Genomic DNA, 16803 nt, shown 5'->3' on the forward strand with positions numbered 1-16803 from the left:
AAAATCTGTGACTTGAGTCAGACCTATAACTCAAATCATGTTAAAAGGAAAGGAACACGGCTGCTACTCTGAAACCTGTCAAATCATGTTGTTGCACTTGCTTAAGTTATTGGCTAAGTAAGTCTGTGTACATCACAGAGGGGGACCAAAAGCCACTTCTTTCTGTCTTAATAGCTCAGAAGGACAGGCCATGTGCAAAAGGGAAAGTCAAACAACACAGACTTGCTAGCACTTTAAAAAGGGGCTGAATGGGAAACATGACCACTAGCTCTTCCTCGAGTTTATAAAGATTTCTGCCCCTAGGGGTGTATATACTTACATGATAGGCTACTCAACTGGGATCCTCTTTTGTCAGACTCATTCCCCTACCCCAAGAAGTTCCCAGAGATTGTAGTCTACTGATCAGTCATATTACTATTTAGAGAAGGGTGGTACTGTGATACTTCTGATGGGGTCCCTTTTAAGCAATCAGTGTAGCTAGCTACAAATATCCTATTAGACCAGTCTTTGTTACAAATTTATTACAAGTGATGAAGAAATGGCCGAGCTGCGCTACACTTTCTATGGAAATTATGACTGAAAGTCTTTGGAATTTTCAGTCTGGCTTATTGGTCTGCCATGGAAGCAGTTTGATCCAGTACCTTTCACATACATGAGGGGCATCAGGGACATGAGTAGTTTATTATTCAGTACTGCAGAGAAACACTGGTAGGGCAGTGTTGAGATGGACTTGCTGTCCCATATGCCTTGGAATTAAATATCTTTAATACTGTCTTTTCGTTAAAAGCAGCTACAGCAATTTCTCTCTCATAATGCTCCATGAGCTACAAGCAGTTACAGTTCTGCGACAATGGCTATTTTAGGAGCTCTCTCTTTAGCAAGTACATAGTCTGCACTAGCAAGTGTCTTACTTATTGCTTCTATAAGAAACAAATGCCTGCAAATGCCACTAATTTAAACTTCTGAATTATTCGGGGACTAAATGCCAATGTGAGAGACCTGGTACCACTGAGCTAGTAGCTGGATTGAGATGAAAAGGGCCAACAAGTGTATGCAACAGTTTTTTAGTGATGAAAAAGATGTTAATAGTCAAAACCGACTTACCATCAACCTCAGACTGTAGGTTGTCTTGATCAGAGTCCATTAATGGTGAATCACCTTCAGCCGCAATAAAACAAGGTGCAAAGACATTTCAGAATAGTCGCTTGTGAGATTATATTGTGACTACTTAGAGGGACCACTGCACTCTAAGCAGTTTTTAAAAGTTGCTACCAGCCATAAATACCAATAAAATTTATTTTATGAACGCTTGCTCACAAAGAAGTCATTACATTTCCCAGTATGCATATACATTTGCAGTTGTACAATAACTTCAACATAAAGAATATGTACAGATGTTCAAATACAGAATAAGTTGTAAACACGACACAAGGAACAGGTCTTTAAAAAGAAATCTCTGGATAAAGATAAAAAGAGAGCATGCCAACTTCTCAGTGATCTACCACTGAGCAGTGGGTGGCATTGTCGTGTCTTCACCAGATTCCTACTCTTCTTCACTGCAGGAAAAAACAGCAATCACACAGGAATTCTTGGGGGTGGGGTAAGGATTATGTCTGATGGCACTTCCAGTTTTTACTCATTACTTTGTGGGAAAATCAGAGCTAAGGAGATCTTTAAGAGTCCTTGCAGTCTCCATTGTCTAGAGTGATCTACAGCATGCAGTACTGGTTCATAATCAACTAACTGTATGATTTCTACACTCCAGACTAGTGAACACTTCCTCCATCTAAAGCAGGGGTGGGCAAACCTTTTGGCCTGAGGGCCTCATCGGGTTTCAGAAATTGTATGGAGGGCCGGTTAGGGGAGGCTGTGCCTCCCCAAACAGCCAGGCGTGGCCCGGCTCCCCCTGCTTCTCACCCCCTGACAGCCCCCCCCCCCGGGACTCCTGCCCCATCCAACCCCCCCATAGCCTGACATTCCCACCCCCAGAACCCCTGCCTCATCCACACACCCCCGCTGTCTGTCCCCTTACCACCCCTGGACCCCCCCACCGCCTCATCCAACCACCCCTTCTCCCAGACCGCCCCCAGAACCTCTGCCCCCTTCAATCCCCTGTTCCCCGCCCTCTGACCACCCTGACCTCTATTCACACCCCTGACCCCCCTGACCACCGCCCCCAAACACCCCTGGCCTCTATCCAACTAGGGTGACCAGATGTCCCGATTTTATAGGGACAGTCCCAATTTTTGGGTCTTTTTCTCATATAGGCTCCTATTACCCCCCACCCCCATCCCGATTTTTCACACTTGCTGTCTGGTCACCCTATATCCAACCCTCTTCCCCCACTCCCTGCCCCCTTACTGCGCTGTCTGGAGCACCGGTGGCTGGCGGCGCAGCAGCACTAGGACAGACAGCCATGCTGCCCGGCTGGAGCCATCCACGCACCGTTCAGCACAGAGCAGCGGGTCAGGCTGGGCTCTGCAGAGCGCTGCCCCAGGAGCTCACAGCCCCGCTGCCCAGACCATTGCACCGGCGGAGCAGTGAGCTGAGGTTGCGGGGGTGGGGGACAACAGGGGAGGGGCCGGGGCGAGCCTCCCGGGCCAGGAGCTCAAGGGCCGTGCAGAACGGGCGGCCCACGGCCTGTAGTTTGCCCACCTCTGATCTAAAGGAACGTCATCATGGGTACGTACCATTAATCCGTATCACAACATGTTCAGGTATCAGAACTTCATGACAGGTTCTATACAGCTCCTTCAAAAACAATTAAAATGATCCTCCAGTTTGGCTCTGCTCATAGATCTGGTTATGACATATGGAGCCTTTCATCTACAAGTCACCATATGAAATCTCGCCAAGTTAGGCATGACTGAAAAATCGCTCCTATCAAGAGAGGGTTGTTGGCCTGTGTGAAATGAGTTTGTAGTCTCAGTCCAGGCCATACGGAACAAGTCAGCTCTCCACAAACCATGGCCGCACCTTGCACAAATTGGAACCCTTTAATGACAGTCTTTCAGTAGCGATTAAACACTGACTGGGCTCAGAGATTAACTCGCTTTCACGGTGACTATCCATACAGTACCACTCTTGCAGACAAGCTGAACGTAATCTCCAGGACACTACCTTTAGCATTTTTCATGGCAGAATAAAACCTTTAAAAAGAAACATCTACAATAACTAGCACTACGCACTGACTAGGCATAGCAAATACATTAAAAAAGCATTTGCCAAAGGCCAGCTTTGCAACATGCAACCCACACATGCCATTTCAAAGGTTTGGAAATACTAGAATTTGTCAAAGTCCTTAGGTATGCATAAAATACATACAGTAGATTGTCTTGGGAGCAAGTGTTTTCTTAGTCTTCTGCTCTTTTCCACAGAGCCTGTATTACTCTTATTCTGCTTTTGAAGGCTGTTGTGGTGCCAGTCCACCATTTTGTCTTCAGAGTCTGATGGCTACTCCCGGCATGTCTAACTCTTATAGCAGATACCATTATTTATCAATAGTGATTCCCATTGGAAGCTGACTAATAACATTGGCCTTTGACGCCAGGCCCTTAACTTTCTTTTGCTAAGCACAACGTTTTCCGTCACTTTTAATTAGACATTTTTCTTCAACTTCCCATTTGTGTTTCAACATTTTGGTTACATAAATAAAAGGTCAAGTGGCAGGTCTCTAGATGGGTCTTGCTGTTCTGAGAAGATGAGATGAATGGCAGCATTTTACAATAGAGCTATCACAGCTCACCAAGGCAGTCACGCGACCTCTCTCGGCCAATCTGGAGCTTTTCCTTTGCAACAGCTCAGCAAGTGAATATGTGCAGAGTACTAATATCAAAGTAATTCTGCTGAGGTCAGTCTTGATTGCTCCTAACCCAAGCTACGAGTTTTGTTTTCAAAATGATAAGCAGCCATTATTAAAAGGACATTCTGGGATTTGTAGAAACAGTTTCGGATGGCCAACGCCAGAATTTCTTAGTTTTTGAACGAACAGGATTTAGAAGAATTTTTCCATCACTGACATTCCAGTTATAATGTAGCGCTCACATATAGTTTCTTGACTCAAGGAACAGCTTGGACTGAAGGCTTATCCTCCTGAAAGTTTTAGCGGAAATCTCAGATGTTTGGCACTTCTAAAGCAGCAGGTCTATGTTTTTCCCAACAGAATCCTCCAGCACAACTACATGTACCGAAGCCAACACAACAGTAACTTCTCCGCAGTTGACTGCCCGGATATTATTTAATCATCTCTCAGCTGTATGCTTAACCCTTCATTTTGCTGATCATGCTGCAGTCATATTTCTTAAGACGTAAACAAGTTCCATGAGGTTGAATATGGCTTTTTTGTTGTTGCTTTTTCGTCTTTATTGTTAATTCACACGGGAAGGAAAAAGTTCATTTGCATTTAGTAGTCACTAGTACGGTCACAGGAGAGGTGGTACCATCTCAGAAGAGGTCCCTCCCACTGTCCTGACTTGTTTGCTGTGGTCAATATGCAACAGCAGGCTGGTCAAAGTGATGAAGGAGCAAAAAAAATGACCATATTCTAGCAAGGTCAGCATCACCTTGGTCAAGAACTTATTTTTCTTGTAGTCAAGCTCTTATTCGGAAACTTTAATATCTTTTTGTTTACTGTGTTGTATTGATTTTTCAACTAGCGTCTACCATATTATTGGATAGTTTTCATTGCCATCTGGTGGTTTGGGATGTGCACTGCAACTGGTGTTCTTTCCTGCATTTCCTTCTTCTTCCATCATACGCACTGAAGCACTAGCAGTAATGATATAGCATTTTATACGCTTCCATATTTCCTTTATCCCCAGGGTTTCTAAAGCATCGACAAACACATGCACATTTTATATATGGCACAGGCATATACAATCAAGTGTATACGCCAAAAGAAATGTAGCTGCCATCTGTAGAATGAAATACAGAAACAGCACACAGCAATGTAACGACAGCTTAAAGATCAGATACGAAGAGCACCTGTTAAAAAAGAAGAAGGGATTTACTACAAGTAAGCAAAACTTAATCTATATTGTAATTTGGCTGGACAACAAGGTGAAACCTCGCTTGTGAGAAATCCAAGAGATCTTTAGAGGCTACAAGTGAGAGTGTGCACTCTTTCCATTTCGTTGGTCTCTGACAGCACAGACTTTGCATTTTCCCAAGCCACAGTTTAATATAGATCCAGAGGGAAGAGTCATGTACTGAGTTGCCACTCAAATGTAGTTCAGTCATAGAATGGCAGCACCATTATGTATATGTGCCTTCACATTCGAGAGATTTCTCATTCACTCAAATATATGAGCATCTGGCCTGGTGACAGCAAGTCTGCTTTTTGGTATCGCTTCATTACACGAGTCTTCTACAGATGTGTAGAACATTTTTCTTGTATCAGCGTGTATATTTTTTATACTTATTATACAAATACTGCAGATTATAAGGGCTGAAGTGAGAGGCATGGTATTTGTGATTCAGTGGACCAAGAAAAGGATTTCACAATCTTTTCATTTTTAATTGCATAAAGGTCAGCAAAAGGTTATTTCTGTGCTGAAAGGCCCATATAACCTGGTTTATTGGGTGTCTGAGGCACAGAAATCTGTGCTCACTGTAACTTAACTTTTATTTCTGCTTTGCCGTTCACCTTTAAAAAGTCTCCTAGGCTGAAATCAATGATAATGCTACTTATACCAAGCTTCTTACATCTACCATTTTAATAAGTATGAGCCCACTCAAGGTCAATTGATATATTAACTGAAACCTATGAATTTGATCTTACCTTAGTGTTTAACTAACATACATACCATTAAAAACAGGCCATACAATTAAGCAACATATTTCAACGTACATGTCCCACATGCCTTGCTTTCCCTGCACTCTATGGGGTATCATTAGTCAAGCCTACCTGTAGCTCCAAAGCACTCGCGCCTGTGACGCTCATTCCAGGCCTTGACTTTACAAGCCTTGCTGCAAGTGAAGATCTCATAACAGCGTATGCAAAGAGTGAGTCGAATCCCTATAGCCCGCCCACACTGGTAGCAGTATTTAAAGAAGGGCTGTCTGGAACAGAAATAGCATGAGAAGGGCCATCAGGAGAGTTCATGTTTATTATTTTGTTTTTCATGGCTTTGCCAACATATTTACACTTTACATAGCAAAGGAAATCAAAATGTCTCACAATCCAGGGGTAAAAATCTACCCTCTTCCACCAGGGTAACCAAGAGGAGCGAGGCACTGTGGTGGATCACAGTGCTTATGTTGCTATCTGGGGAACGAATGAACACAAGCAGCAGTGCAAAGTGAAGTGTCCCAAAAGGCAACAGGCCCAAAGCCTGCCCCACACTGAAGCCCCCTCATTTGCCAATTCACTGTGCACCAGCCAGCTCCTTGCGTTGGCTCGCTCTCCAGTACTAAATGTAGGAGTGAGTGTCTATGCAAGATTAAATCTGACAGCAGGTCACAAACACAAGTATTCAGATTTGGAGAAGGTTTGTAAAAACCTCGTTACTACTGAGGAACACAACACAGCCGCTGCTGGAGCACACTGCTTGCGTCAGAGCAACTCTCCATCAGTTTAGGACGAGAAGTGAAGAATGCTCTATCCCACTGATGCTGCAGGAGGTATTTAGATAGGCAGAACGTACTTACCTCGGTTGCAATGTGGCCTAGGCACTAGAAATAAATACCCCTGTAACTTTTAAAAGCATCTTGGGATCTTTAAGAACCACAAGTGGTCAGAACCTCTGTTCATCTCATCCCAAAGATACCCTCCCACTCCACACTCATCACCTAACCTCACCCCAGTATAGATGGCCGATCACCATGCTGGATTATTGGTTCAGTATGGACTCAGACAAAAAAGCACTGCCTACTGACTCTCCACCACTAACTCTTTACAGCAGTGATTTCCTTGACGGTATTCAAATGTCTCACCTGATTAGCTTGTGAGATTTGACAAGATAACAGCTCAAGATATGGCTTACAGGCTAGCTAGTGTAGGTATTCATTGTACATGGTAAAGCACCACAAGGATTAATATAATTTTTAAGTATTTCAATGCCTCAGCTTTTCATTAACTGTTTCTAAAGGCAATACTGGATGCAATGGGATCATCCAACACCTTTGGCATTGAGGGCTTTGATTTTTATAGCATTTCTGGCAGTGTATCATGGACTCTATTAGTGTCTTGCTTCAGTCTCTTCAGTGTCAGCATCATTAATACAATCAATACTGTTAACAAAATGGCACAGCAGGAGAAAAAAAAAGATCTAAGCAAGCCCTTGAAGAATTAATATGAATAGTCCCAGCCAGCATCCATTCTGTAATCTTGGGGATCAAGGGAAACTTGGAAACATAATAAAGTAATACATTCTGGAAAAGCAAAGAATAATTTTGGCTTCCATTTTCCATCCCACCTGGGCTCCAACTAATTCTTCCCATTCTTTTCTAACAAACATAGTTCCATTTCTCATTTTCTGGGAAGTGTGCAAGTTTATCTCCATTGTTACTGTAACCCACACACCTCCTGGGTGTGGTGTTCTGTCCCATCCCATCTAGTGGCACTGAGACCCGAGAGAGCCCAAGAGTGAGTGTCCGCTCTATAGCCTTAGCTAATAGCCATATGGCTTTTAGCTCAAGTGGTAGAGGCTCATGCAATAAACTCCAGAGGTCCCAGGTTCAATCCCGCCCGCTGACAACCAGGTTGTGTCCGTGTTACATTACACCACTGGACCTAGAGCTTTTCTGCAACAGTACACCCAAAGTCAGAACTGTCAGGTAAGGGAAATGTTGAATCCTTTATTGATCACGGGCCTGGATTATATCTATTAATGCGTTTAATGGACTCTAAAATAAAAGCATTAAAAATTGTAAATGCCGGTAGATTTACATTTGTAAATTCCTAAACTACTTCTATTTCCTTCTCGTCTCACATTAAGGACTACAATTCCTAAATAAGTATGGGTCCAATAATTATGTGTCCATAATAGCCACATAAATTATGTACCTATCTGGTTTGAAAATCTAGCCCTGTATCTTCAGTTCAGTTTGGAAGAAATATTGGGGCAGGGCATCGGAGATTAGGGTTAGGACTTCAGAATTTTCTATATTTCGCTTTACCAACATGCTGGGTAAGAACATGCACAGCCAAGTAAATAACCTATACTAACACACAAACACAATGGCCACCATCAAAGAGTAATCTATTATAAAGAGATAAAAGACAGTGCTATCCGGAACAGTACAATATTTCCCCCAATACCAGTGTATGGTAACTGATGGCACTGGCTTTTTTTAATTTTAACCACTGTACATAATGTTGCACACGTATTATGGAACTGAAGTAGTGACTTCCTCACTAAGGCCCTGATCCTGCAATGTGAAACTTAGGGGGAAACCCCTGTACACATGAAGTCCTCAATGAGGCTCTGAGGGGGCACGAGGATCAGATTGCAAGGCTGGGCAGGGGGACTACGTTCGTAAGAGTTTTGACTCAACTCTAGACTTTGTAAAAAGATCTCTGCAGATGGCTGCATCATATGCTGGGCCACAGGAGAATTTGTCTGGGAAGCTTGAGGTTAGACTGGCTTCTTTTGAATTATTAGCTCTGAATACAAATGACCAATCTGTCAACAACCAGAAAATTGTAACATCTTTGTCCATTCATAGCAGCCACTTTGGCTAACTTCAGAGCAGGAGGGGAAGATAATTTTAGCTGCTGAAAAGCAGATAGATTGAAGAAGTGAGGGGAAAGTCAGAGAGGCCAAAGAAGGGGTGCTGGTGACAGTGGTCCAGGTGAGGCAGAGCCATGAAGTGATATATTTGGCTAAAAAATTATAAGTGTTTCTGTTCAGCATCTTTAGCATACCTCACTTCCTCCCGTGATAGCATTATTGCAGCACGCTTGTCCACATGTTTTCTTCTAGCTGAGGGAGCACGAGGACTTGCCTCTACTGTACCAACATGTAAATGAGAAAATTAGACCTCACAGTTAGAGTCTGTGAATAAGCACGCTGGTCACCAGGGCCACTTCCATTAAAACTGCATTCAGCCCTGTGGTGTGGTTATGCCACAAATGTACTCACTGGTCAACATCTGACTCTCTGGCCCATGTTATAGAGGCAAGAACAGTTTCTTCTTGAAATGGAAGTTACAGAAAACGCTGTATCATACAAGTAATGTTCAGCATCCTACTCCATATTTTGGATATCCCTCATTGGGAGTCCATAAAACATCTTAAAGACGAGGGTCACCTGTTGGGACTCAGTGGAATGAGAACTATGTGACACCCACAGACAAATATATCATGGATTTTCACTGCTCCCTAAGAACAAGAGCGGGGCTTGTCTCAGATTTTTAAATTAAAATGTTTTAAGATAAGAACTTCAAAGGTTGGCAATATATCCCCAGTCTATATATGGGGAAACTGAGGTACACAGAGGTTAACAGATTTTTAAGGCCAGAAAGGACCATTTTGATTATTATGACCTCCTGCATAACACAAGCCATAGAATTTCAGGTTATGTGAATTGCAGAAGGTAACAATCCCACATTTCACTTATCACATTTTAGGTAATCTCTAGAGGCAGTATTATCTTGTGCTTGAAACACACGTATCAGGGAGAGATGCAGGTTCTATGCTTGGCAGTGCCACAGATTTGAGCAACACCTTGAGCAAATCACTTAACCGCAGTGTACTTAGGTGTGTCCCTAGCTATAAAAGGAGAATGGCACCCACTTACTCTAGAAGGGCAATGGGATTCTGTAAAGCACAAGGATCCCGGAATGAAAAGCGTTATAGAGGAACAAATTCATCATTAGGGGCTATAATTTAATCCCACAGCATAGGAATTTACAAGTGTAAATCCCCATACAGCGATATATACAATATTTACATGGACTGCAGGCTTAGCTTGAACTCACATTTCCTGGATTTCCGAAGTTCTTCTCTATCCCATTCTCTCTCTTTCAAGACAACACGCTCGCGAAGCCGGTCACTAATGTACTGTAGCAGCTCCCTGCGCGCATTGAAAATCTCCCGTTCCGGCGGCAATAATGCGTGGTATGGAGTATGTGCTATCTTCTTATCCTGCAACACACAATTCACACACAGGAAGACATAGGGAATAGACATCTAACATGGCAAATGTGCTTCCATATTATTCTTAGCAGGAAGTAAACTTGACTAGATGAAAGGATGCCCAACACAGACGTAATCATGTATGGTACCGTATCAGCCCTGCTAAATACTAACTAGCAGTTTCAACCTATGCCAAGGGACAGGATCCCCTCTCCTCTCCAAACACCTGCCATTTTTACACAACACAGTGGAGCAAGCTGGAACATAATCACATTTAATATTTTGACCAATTTTATTAGCTGCTACTCTTTTGATTGGGCAGGACTCCCTCAGAGGAGAAGAAGCGAACAGTGCTCTGAGGTGGTACAAAGAAAAGGAGTACTTGTGGCACCTTAGAGACTAACATTTATTTGAGCATAAGCTTTCGTGAGCTACAGCTCACTTCATCGGATGCATTCAGTGGAAAATACAGTGGGGAGATTTATATACACAGAGAACATGAAACAATGGGTGTTATCATACACACTGTAAGGAGAGTGATCACTTACGATGAGCTAATACTAGCAGGAGAGTGCGGGGAGGGCGGGAGAAAACCTTTTGTAATGATAATCAAGGTGGTCCATTTCCAGCAGTTGACAAGAACGTCTGAGGAACAGTGGGGGTGGGAATAAACATGGGGAAATAGTTACACTTTGTGTAATGACCCATCCACTCCCAGTCTCTATTCAAGCCTAAGTTAATTGTATCCAGTTTGCAAATTAATTCCAATTCAGCAGTCTCTCGTTGGAGTCTGTTTTTGAAGTCTTTTTGTTGTAATATTGCGACTTTTAGGTCTGTAATTGAGTGACCAGAGAGATTGAAGTGTTCTCCGACTAGTTTATGAATGTTATAATTCTTGACATCTGATTTGTGTCCATTTATTCTTTTACGTAGAGACTGTCCAGTTTGACCAATGTACATGGCAGAGGGGCATTGCTGGCACATGATGGCATATATCACATTGGTAGATGTGCAGGTAGGTGAATGAGCCTCTGATAGTGTGGCTGATGTGATTAGGCCCTATGATGGTGTCCCCTGAATAGATATGTGGACACAGTTGGCAACGGGCTTTGTTGCAAGGATAGGTTCCTGGGTTAGTGGTTTTGTTGTGTGGTATGTGGTTGCTGGTGAGTATTTGCTTCAGGTTTGGGGTCTGTCTGTAAGCAAGGACTGGCCTGTCTCCCAAGATCTGTGAGAGTGATGGGTCGTCCTTCAGGATAGGTTGTAGATCCTTGATGATACATTGGATTGAATAGAGATTGGGAGTGGATGGGTCATTACACAAAGTAAAACTATTTCCCCATGTTTATTCCCCCCCCCCCCCGTTCCTCAGACGTTCTTGTCAACTGCTGGAAATGGACCACCTTGATTATCACTACAAAAGGTTTTCTCCCACTCTCCCCCCGCTCTCCTGCTGGTATTAGCTCATCTTAAGTGATCACTCTCCTTACAGTGTGTATGATAACACCCATTGTTTCATGTTCTCTGTGTATATAAATCTCCCCACTGTATTTTCCACTGAATGTATCTGATGAAGTGAGCTGTAGCTCACGAAAGCTTATGCTCAAATAAATTGGTTAGTCTCTGTAAGGTGCCACAAGTCCTCCTTTTCTTTTTGCGAATACAGACTAACACGGCTGCTACTCTGAAACCGGAGGTGGTACAGAGACTCCTCCCTCTTAGGCGCCTGACTGCTGTATCTTGCTCACCAGATTTGGGGTCAGGAAGCAATTTTCTCCTGGGTATTTCTGTTTTTGGTTTTTTTGCCTTCCTCTGCAGCATGGGGTATGGATTGAGTACTAGGATCCTGTGGAAATGTTTCACCACAACAATTCCCTGCCACTGCAGGGGCCCTTTGGTGGCACCTTAATCTGTCCTGATGACTAAAAAGGTTTAGTTTAACTAAAGTCATCAGGCTCAACATAGGTAAAATTTAATGCCCTGTGATATACAGGAGGTCAGGCTAGATGATCTAATAGTCCCTTCTGGTCTTAAGCACTATGAAACTATGATGACCCAAGCCAGCAATGTTTCTAAACAGAAATTATCTCAAAGATTTCCAGGAAGCATTAGCAGCTCTTTAAAGCGAATAAGTCCAGAGAAAGCAGAATTAATTACACTTTATGTTAAGGTTCCTTTCACAAAGGGTTAATAAATTTTAATATATTTTAACAGTTAATCCATTGTGCTAGGTCAGAGATGGGCAAACTACAGCCTGCGGGACTGTCCTGCCCAGGCCTTGAGCTCCCAGCCCCTCCCCCCGCTGCCCCCCCGCAGCCTCAGCTTGCCACACCAACAGCGCTCTGGTAGCGTGGCTGTCTCCTGCTGGGCAGCATGGCTGCTAGTCCTGCCTCTCTGACCGGCATGGTAAGGGGGCAGGGAGGGGTTGGATAAGGGGCAGGGATTCCAGGGGGCAGTCAGGGCACAGGGGGCGTTTGGATGGGGAGGAGAGTGGTCAGGGACGGGGGGGGGGGTTGGAGGGGGGGTTGGATAGGCTTGGGAGTCCCGGGGGGCCTGTCAGGGGACAAAGGACCAGGGCGGGTTGGATGGGTTGGGGGTTCTGAGGGGGGCAGTCAGGGGGCGGGAAGGGGAGAGGGTGGCTAGTGGGAGGGGGCCAGGCTGTTTCGGGAGGCACCGCCTTCCCTACCCGGCCCTCCATACAGTTTCGCAACCCTGATGTGGCTCTCGGGCCAAAAAGTTTGCCCAGCCCTGTGCTAGATTCTTCTAAAGTTCAACCACTCAATAAGTTGCCTCCAGTAATAATTTATAACCATCTATAACACCTTTTACTGATGTGCTTCTCTCAATAATATATACTAATCATGTCTGTAAAATGCTTATAACGTCTATAAATCATTCATTAACTCTTTATAAACCACCTATAAATGGAATCTTAATATAAAGTTGGACCAAATCATCTCTCTCCCAGGGCTACCAGGGCTTTTTAGACCTCTGTCACCCTTATAGGGCTAAAAGTTTGGTGGTGAATGGAATGAGTCTCAAGACAACTGGACAAAAGAGAGTCTGCTGGTGCTTTTAGCATCTACCCCTGACAAAGTGACAGGTGCAGAACTAGAAAATCTGGTTGTCTCTATTTATGGATCTGAAGAACATGATTAATATTAACATTAATTTTAAATTCTAGTGGTCAAAGAGATACCTGAAAGTATTTATAATATGCGTAGTCTACTACAGTTCCTACTGCAGTTCTCCTCCCTTGGTTAAGAGTAATTGGCATCAACATATCTGCACCAGCCTCAATTAGTTTATCAATCTGGAGAAAGAAAAACAAAATGCAAAACAACAAAATTGAAAAACATTAGAAAAGGCAGGACGTTCAACCAAACTGTTATAATTAAACTTGTTATAATTAAACTGAAAGGACTGATCACCAGACCCTGGTCTCTACTTGTGCAAATGCAACTCTGTAAGAACACAACTGAGTGCATGCTTTATTCACATAAACCCCTGGGTGTGACTAGATTCTAATGATGAGCATTCGTATGTCCAGAAGGGTTTTGCACGTGAAAGTTCCAACACTCACGTAGGCAATCATGGCCCTGATTTTCAGGGATATCAATCTCACCCAATCCCCACTTCTGTTCAGGCATCTATGGAAACACATTTTCATTCTCATTGTTTATCTGTAATCCTAAAAGTTAGAATATATTATATCAGGCAGAACCCACAGTAAAATATATACATTTCCAGACATGCTGATCAGGGCTATACCAAGAATATGGTTTGCATTAGTCTCGTATGAAATGCAAGGGATTCAGAGGAGCCCACAATTCATCTGTTCCTGCATTTTTATTGCCCACCATATCCTGCTTGTGATATGACAACTGGGTGCTGTAAAAATGATTATGGTGTCAAACAATTATGATTGCAAGAGAGCAGACATCAGAAAGGTGGAATTCCTGCTAGAGAACAAGGGATAAGAAATACAGTGAATGGCACACAGAATTCTACTTATGTAGTTGCAGATTAGTGTTGAGTTTCAGAAGTGTCAGCGAGGATGAGTCACTTCCCAAATTCTTGTTTTATTTGGTTGGCTTCCCCTTGTTTTCCCCCTCAACCTTAGGAAGCACAAAAAGCAATCATCAAAGGACAAAACTAACCTCCTTCCCTAAGGCTTTGTCTACATTGGGAATTTGCTCCAAGCAGCGATTTGCACCACTTGATTTTACCTCTGCTTGAAATTGGTGTAAACTCAACTGATGCAGATTGTGGCTGCCTTCCCCTAACTGAGTTTGCACTGGCTATGCTGTTGGGCTAGAACTGGGGGAAATCCCTGAGGTAGATAAGGCTTAAACACTCTCCTGGGTCTTGTCCACACTGGGAAAATGCATCCAGTCAACTAATGTGATTTTAGTGAGCGTTCAACACAATTTTCACCTTAAAGTGACAAGGATAGCTGCATTTAAAAATATGATAGTTACTTGCAGTGAACCCTGGATGTTGCAGGGGACCCAAAGTTAACCACAATCACCTACCATAATTCAAACATGACTTGCCCCTCTGTGCAGAAGGCAAGTAACTCCATGCTAGTTAAAACATGTTAACATGTTTCACAACACAGTTCATCTTCCCAGCACAGACTCAGATACAGAAACAAAAGGAATTGGCAGTTGAATCACTGAGTTACTAAGAAAAAAACGGGTTTCAGAGTAACAGCCGTATTAGTCTGTATTCGCAAAAAGAAAAGGAGTACTTGTGGCACCTTAGAGGCTAACCAATTTATTTGAGCATAAGCTTTCCTGAGCTACAGCTCACTTCATTGGATGCATACTGTGGAAACTGCAGAAGACATTATACACACAGAGACCATGAAACAATACCTCCTCCCATCCCACTCTCCTGCTGGTAATAGCTTATCTAAAGTGATCACTCTCCTTACAATGTGTATGATAATCAAGTTGGGCCATTTCCAGCACAAATCCAGGTTTTCTCACCCTCTGTCCCCCTCCCACACAAACTCACTCTCCTGCTGGTAATAGCCCATCCAAAGTGACCACTCTCTTTACAATGTGTATGATAATCAAGGTGGGTCATTTCCAGCACAAATCCAGGTTTTCTCACCCTTTTTTCCAAAAACCACACACACAAACTCACTCTCCTGCTGGTAATAGCTTATCCAAAGTGACCACTCTCCTTACAATGTAAGCTTATGCTCAAATAAATTGGTTAGTCTCTAAGGTGCCACAAGTACTCCTTTTCTTTTTCAGAAAAAAACCTGCATCACTGAAGGTTACTAGGAAAGAAGACAACTGAATCACAAAGAAGAACCAGCATTCAAAACACCTGCTCAAAAAGTTAATTGGAAAACTGAAGTCAAAAACAACATATGGTTTTCTTACCAATAAAATCCTGTTTGCTATGGTCCTCTTCTGTTCATATGTAGTGTTGACTGCAGCACAAAGGGCACTACCTATACCGTTGCTTAATGGAAGATTGGGGTCAGCTCCATACGCTAAGAGTTCCCTCACCGCCTGCAAACAGGCATAGTTAAATATGAGAAATCAATGAATGATGACGTCGTCTTAGATAATTTTACAGCAGGATTGTGAGATCCAAAATGTACAATGATATCTGTGTCGATACTTTACAGTGTTTACAATAATATACCAGGAATGCATACTAGTATTTTTCAGTAACTTAAAAGGCATAAAGTAATAACATCTAAATATTGGTCTAGGAGAATAATTTTTGCACTTGCTTTGTATTGCATTTTTAGCACAATAAAAATCATAGATCCATACTGAACAGCCATGTGTCAACTGCTTCATAGTGTAGTGTTAAAAAAGTCATCTTCTTTTATGCTTTTCTAAACTACAAAGCCTGTGCACTACCAGAAAAACAGAATGGCACAGGCTGTACATTTGTGGCCAACTGGGCCATTACTGCATCAGACAGGTTCATAAACTCCACGACTTAGATTTCAGATGTTTCAAACATGAGACTGAATTCTGTTATTTTAACCCAAACAGCAGCCATTATTAGCCCAGAATAGAAGCTCTTTCTAAGCCAAAGGAGTCTAAGAAGCCCCTTCTATTCAACTATTTTCTCTTTAGTGAGCAGTGCAAGACTCCCACAAACCCATTCTCTGACAATCAAAGGTGTCTTGAGAAAAGCCTGGGTCAGACTCTCTATCCATGGGCTTTGGTACAGTGCATGGACTGGGAGACCAGGGATACTATACCTTGAGCTAAATGAGGCCAGTTAATCAGACATGATTTTTGATGAGTTCATATTATCTATTGCTTAGCACTTCCCTCTCTGTCTTCTAAGTGGTTATAAATACTGCTTTATCAATTGGCCTAGCAGTGTATTGTAATTAAACTTGTTGCTCCATAATTCCCTGCTCCATAATTCACCTAATTTCCTTTTATTTAAAGAGGGGAATTATGATCGATAATAAAATAAAATAAAATAAAATAAAATAAAATAAATGGTCCCTTGTGTCCACAAGGAGCTTCACCAATGTCAATGGGGCTCCGTGCGAGCACTGGAATCTGTTCACCCAAAGCCAACTGCAGGACTGAGGCTTAGGTTAGTTCTTTTCTTATCTTCTGGGATTTCAGCTGTTCTCCTTGGATTCTCAAACAAGCATACAGCTCCCTCAAAACCCAGTGTCTCCAATACGACTTTCCCTCCCTGAGAACTCAACTACATTGTACAGAGCA

The 16803-nt window shown here is 42.8% G+C and overlaps 1 protein-coding gene across 4 annotated transcripts in view; it reads right to left on the reverse strand.

Moving 5' to 3' along the window:
- The window catches only part of ANKMY1 (ankyrin repeat and MYND domain containing 1), a 57652-nt gene that overhangs the window by 2985 nt on the left and 37864 nt on the right, over window positions 1-16803 (reverse strand). For 3 of the 4 annotated variants that reach the window (XM_084638471.1, XM_084638474.1, XM_084638473.1), the window contains 6 exons: window positions 15478-15609; window positions 13278-13391; window positions 9922-10087; window positions 8867-8951; window positions 5906-6060; window positions 1105-1158 (listed from right to left, as the gene is read on the reverse strand). In XM_084638471.1, coding sequence (XP_084494597.1) covers window positions 1105-1158; window positions 5906-6060; window positions 8867-8951; window positions 9922-10087; window positions 13278-13391; window positions 15478-15609 — 706 coding nt within the window. The remainder of the gene's footprint in view (window positions 1-1104; window positions 1159-5905; window positions 6061-8866; window positions 8952-9921; window positions 10088-13277; window positions 13392-15477; window positions 15610-16803) is intronic. The other variant, XM_084638472.1, reaches the window with a different exon arrangement.

This window comes from Lepidochelys olivacea (assembly GCF_965140295.1).
Source record: "Lepidochelys olivacea isolate rLepOli2 genome assembly, chromosome: 9".
Taxonomy (NCBI): domain Eukaryota; kingdom Metazoa; phylum Chordata; order Testudines; family Cheloniidae; genus Lepidochelys; species Lepidochelys olivacea.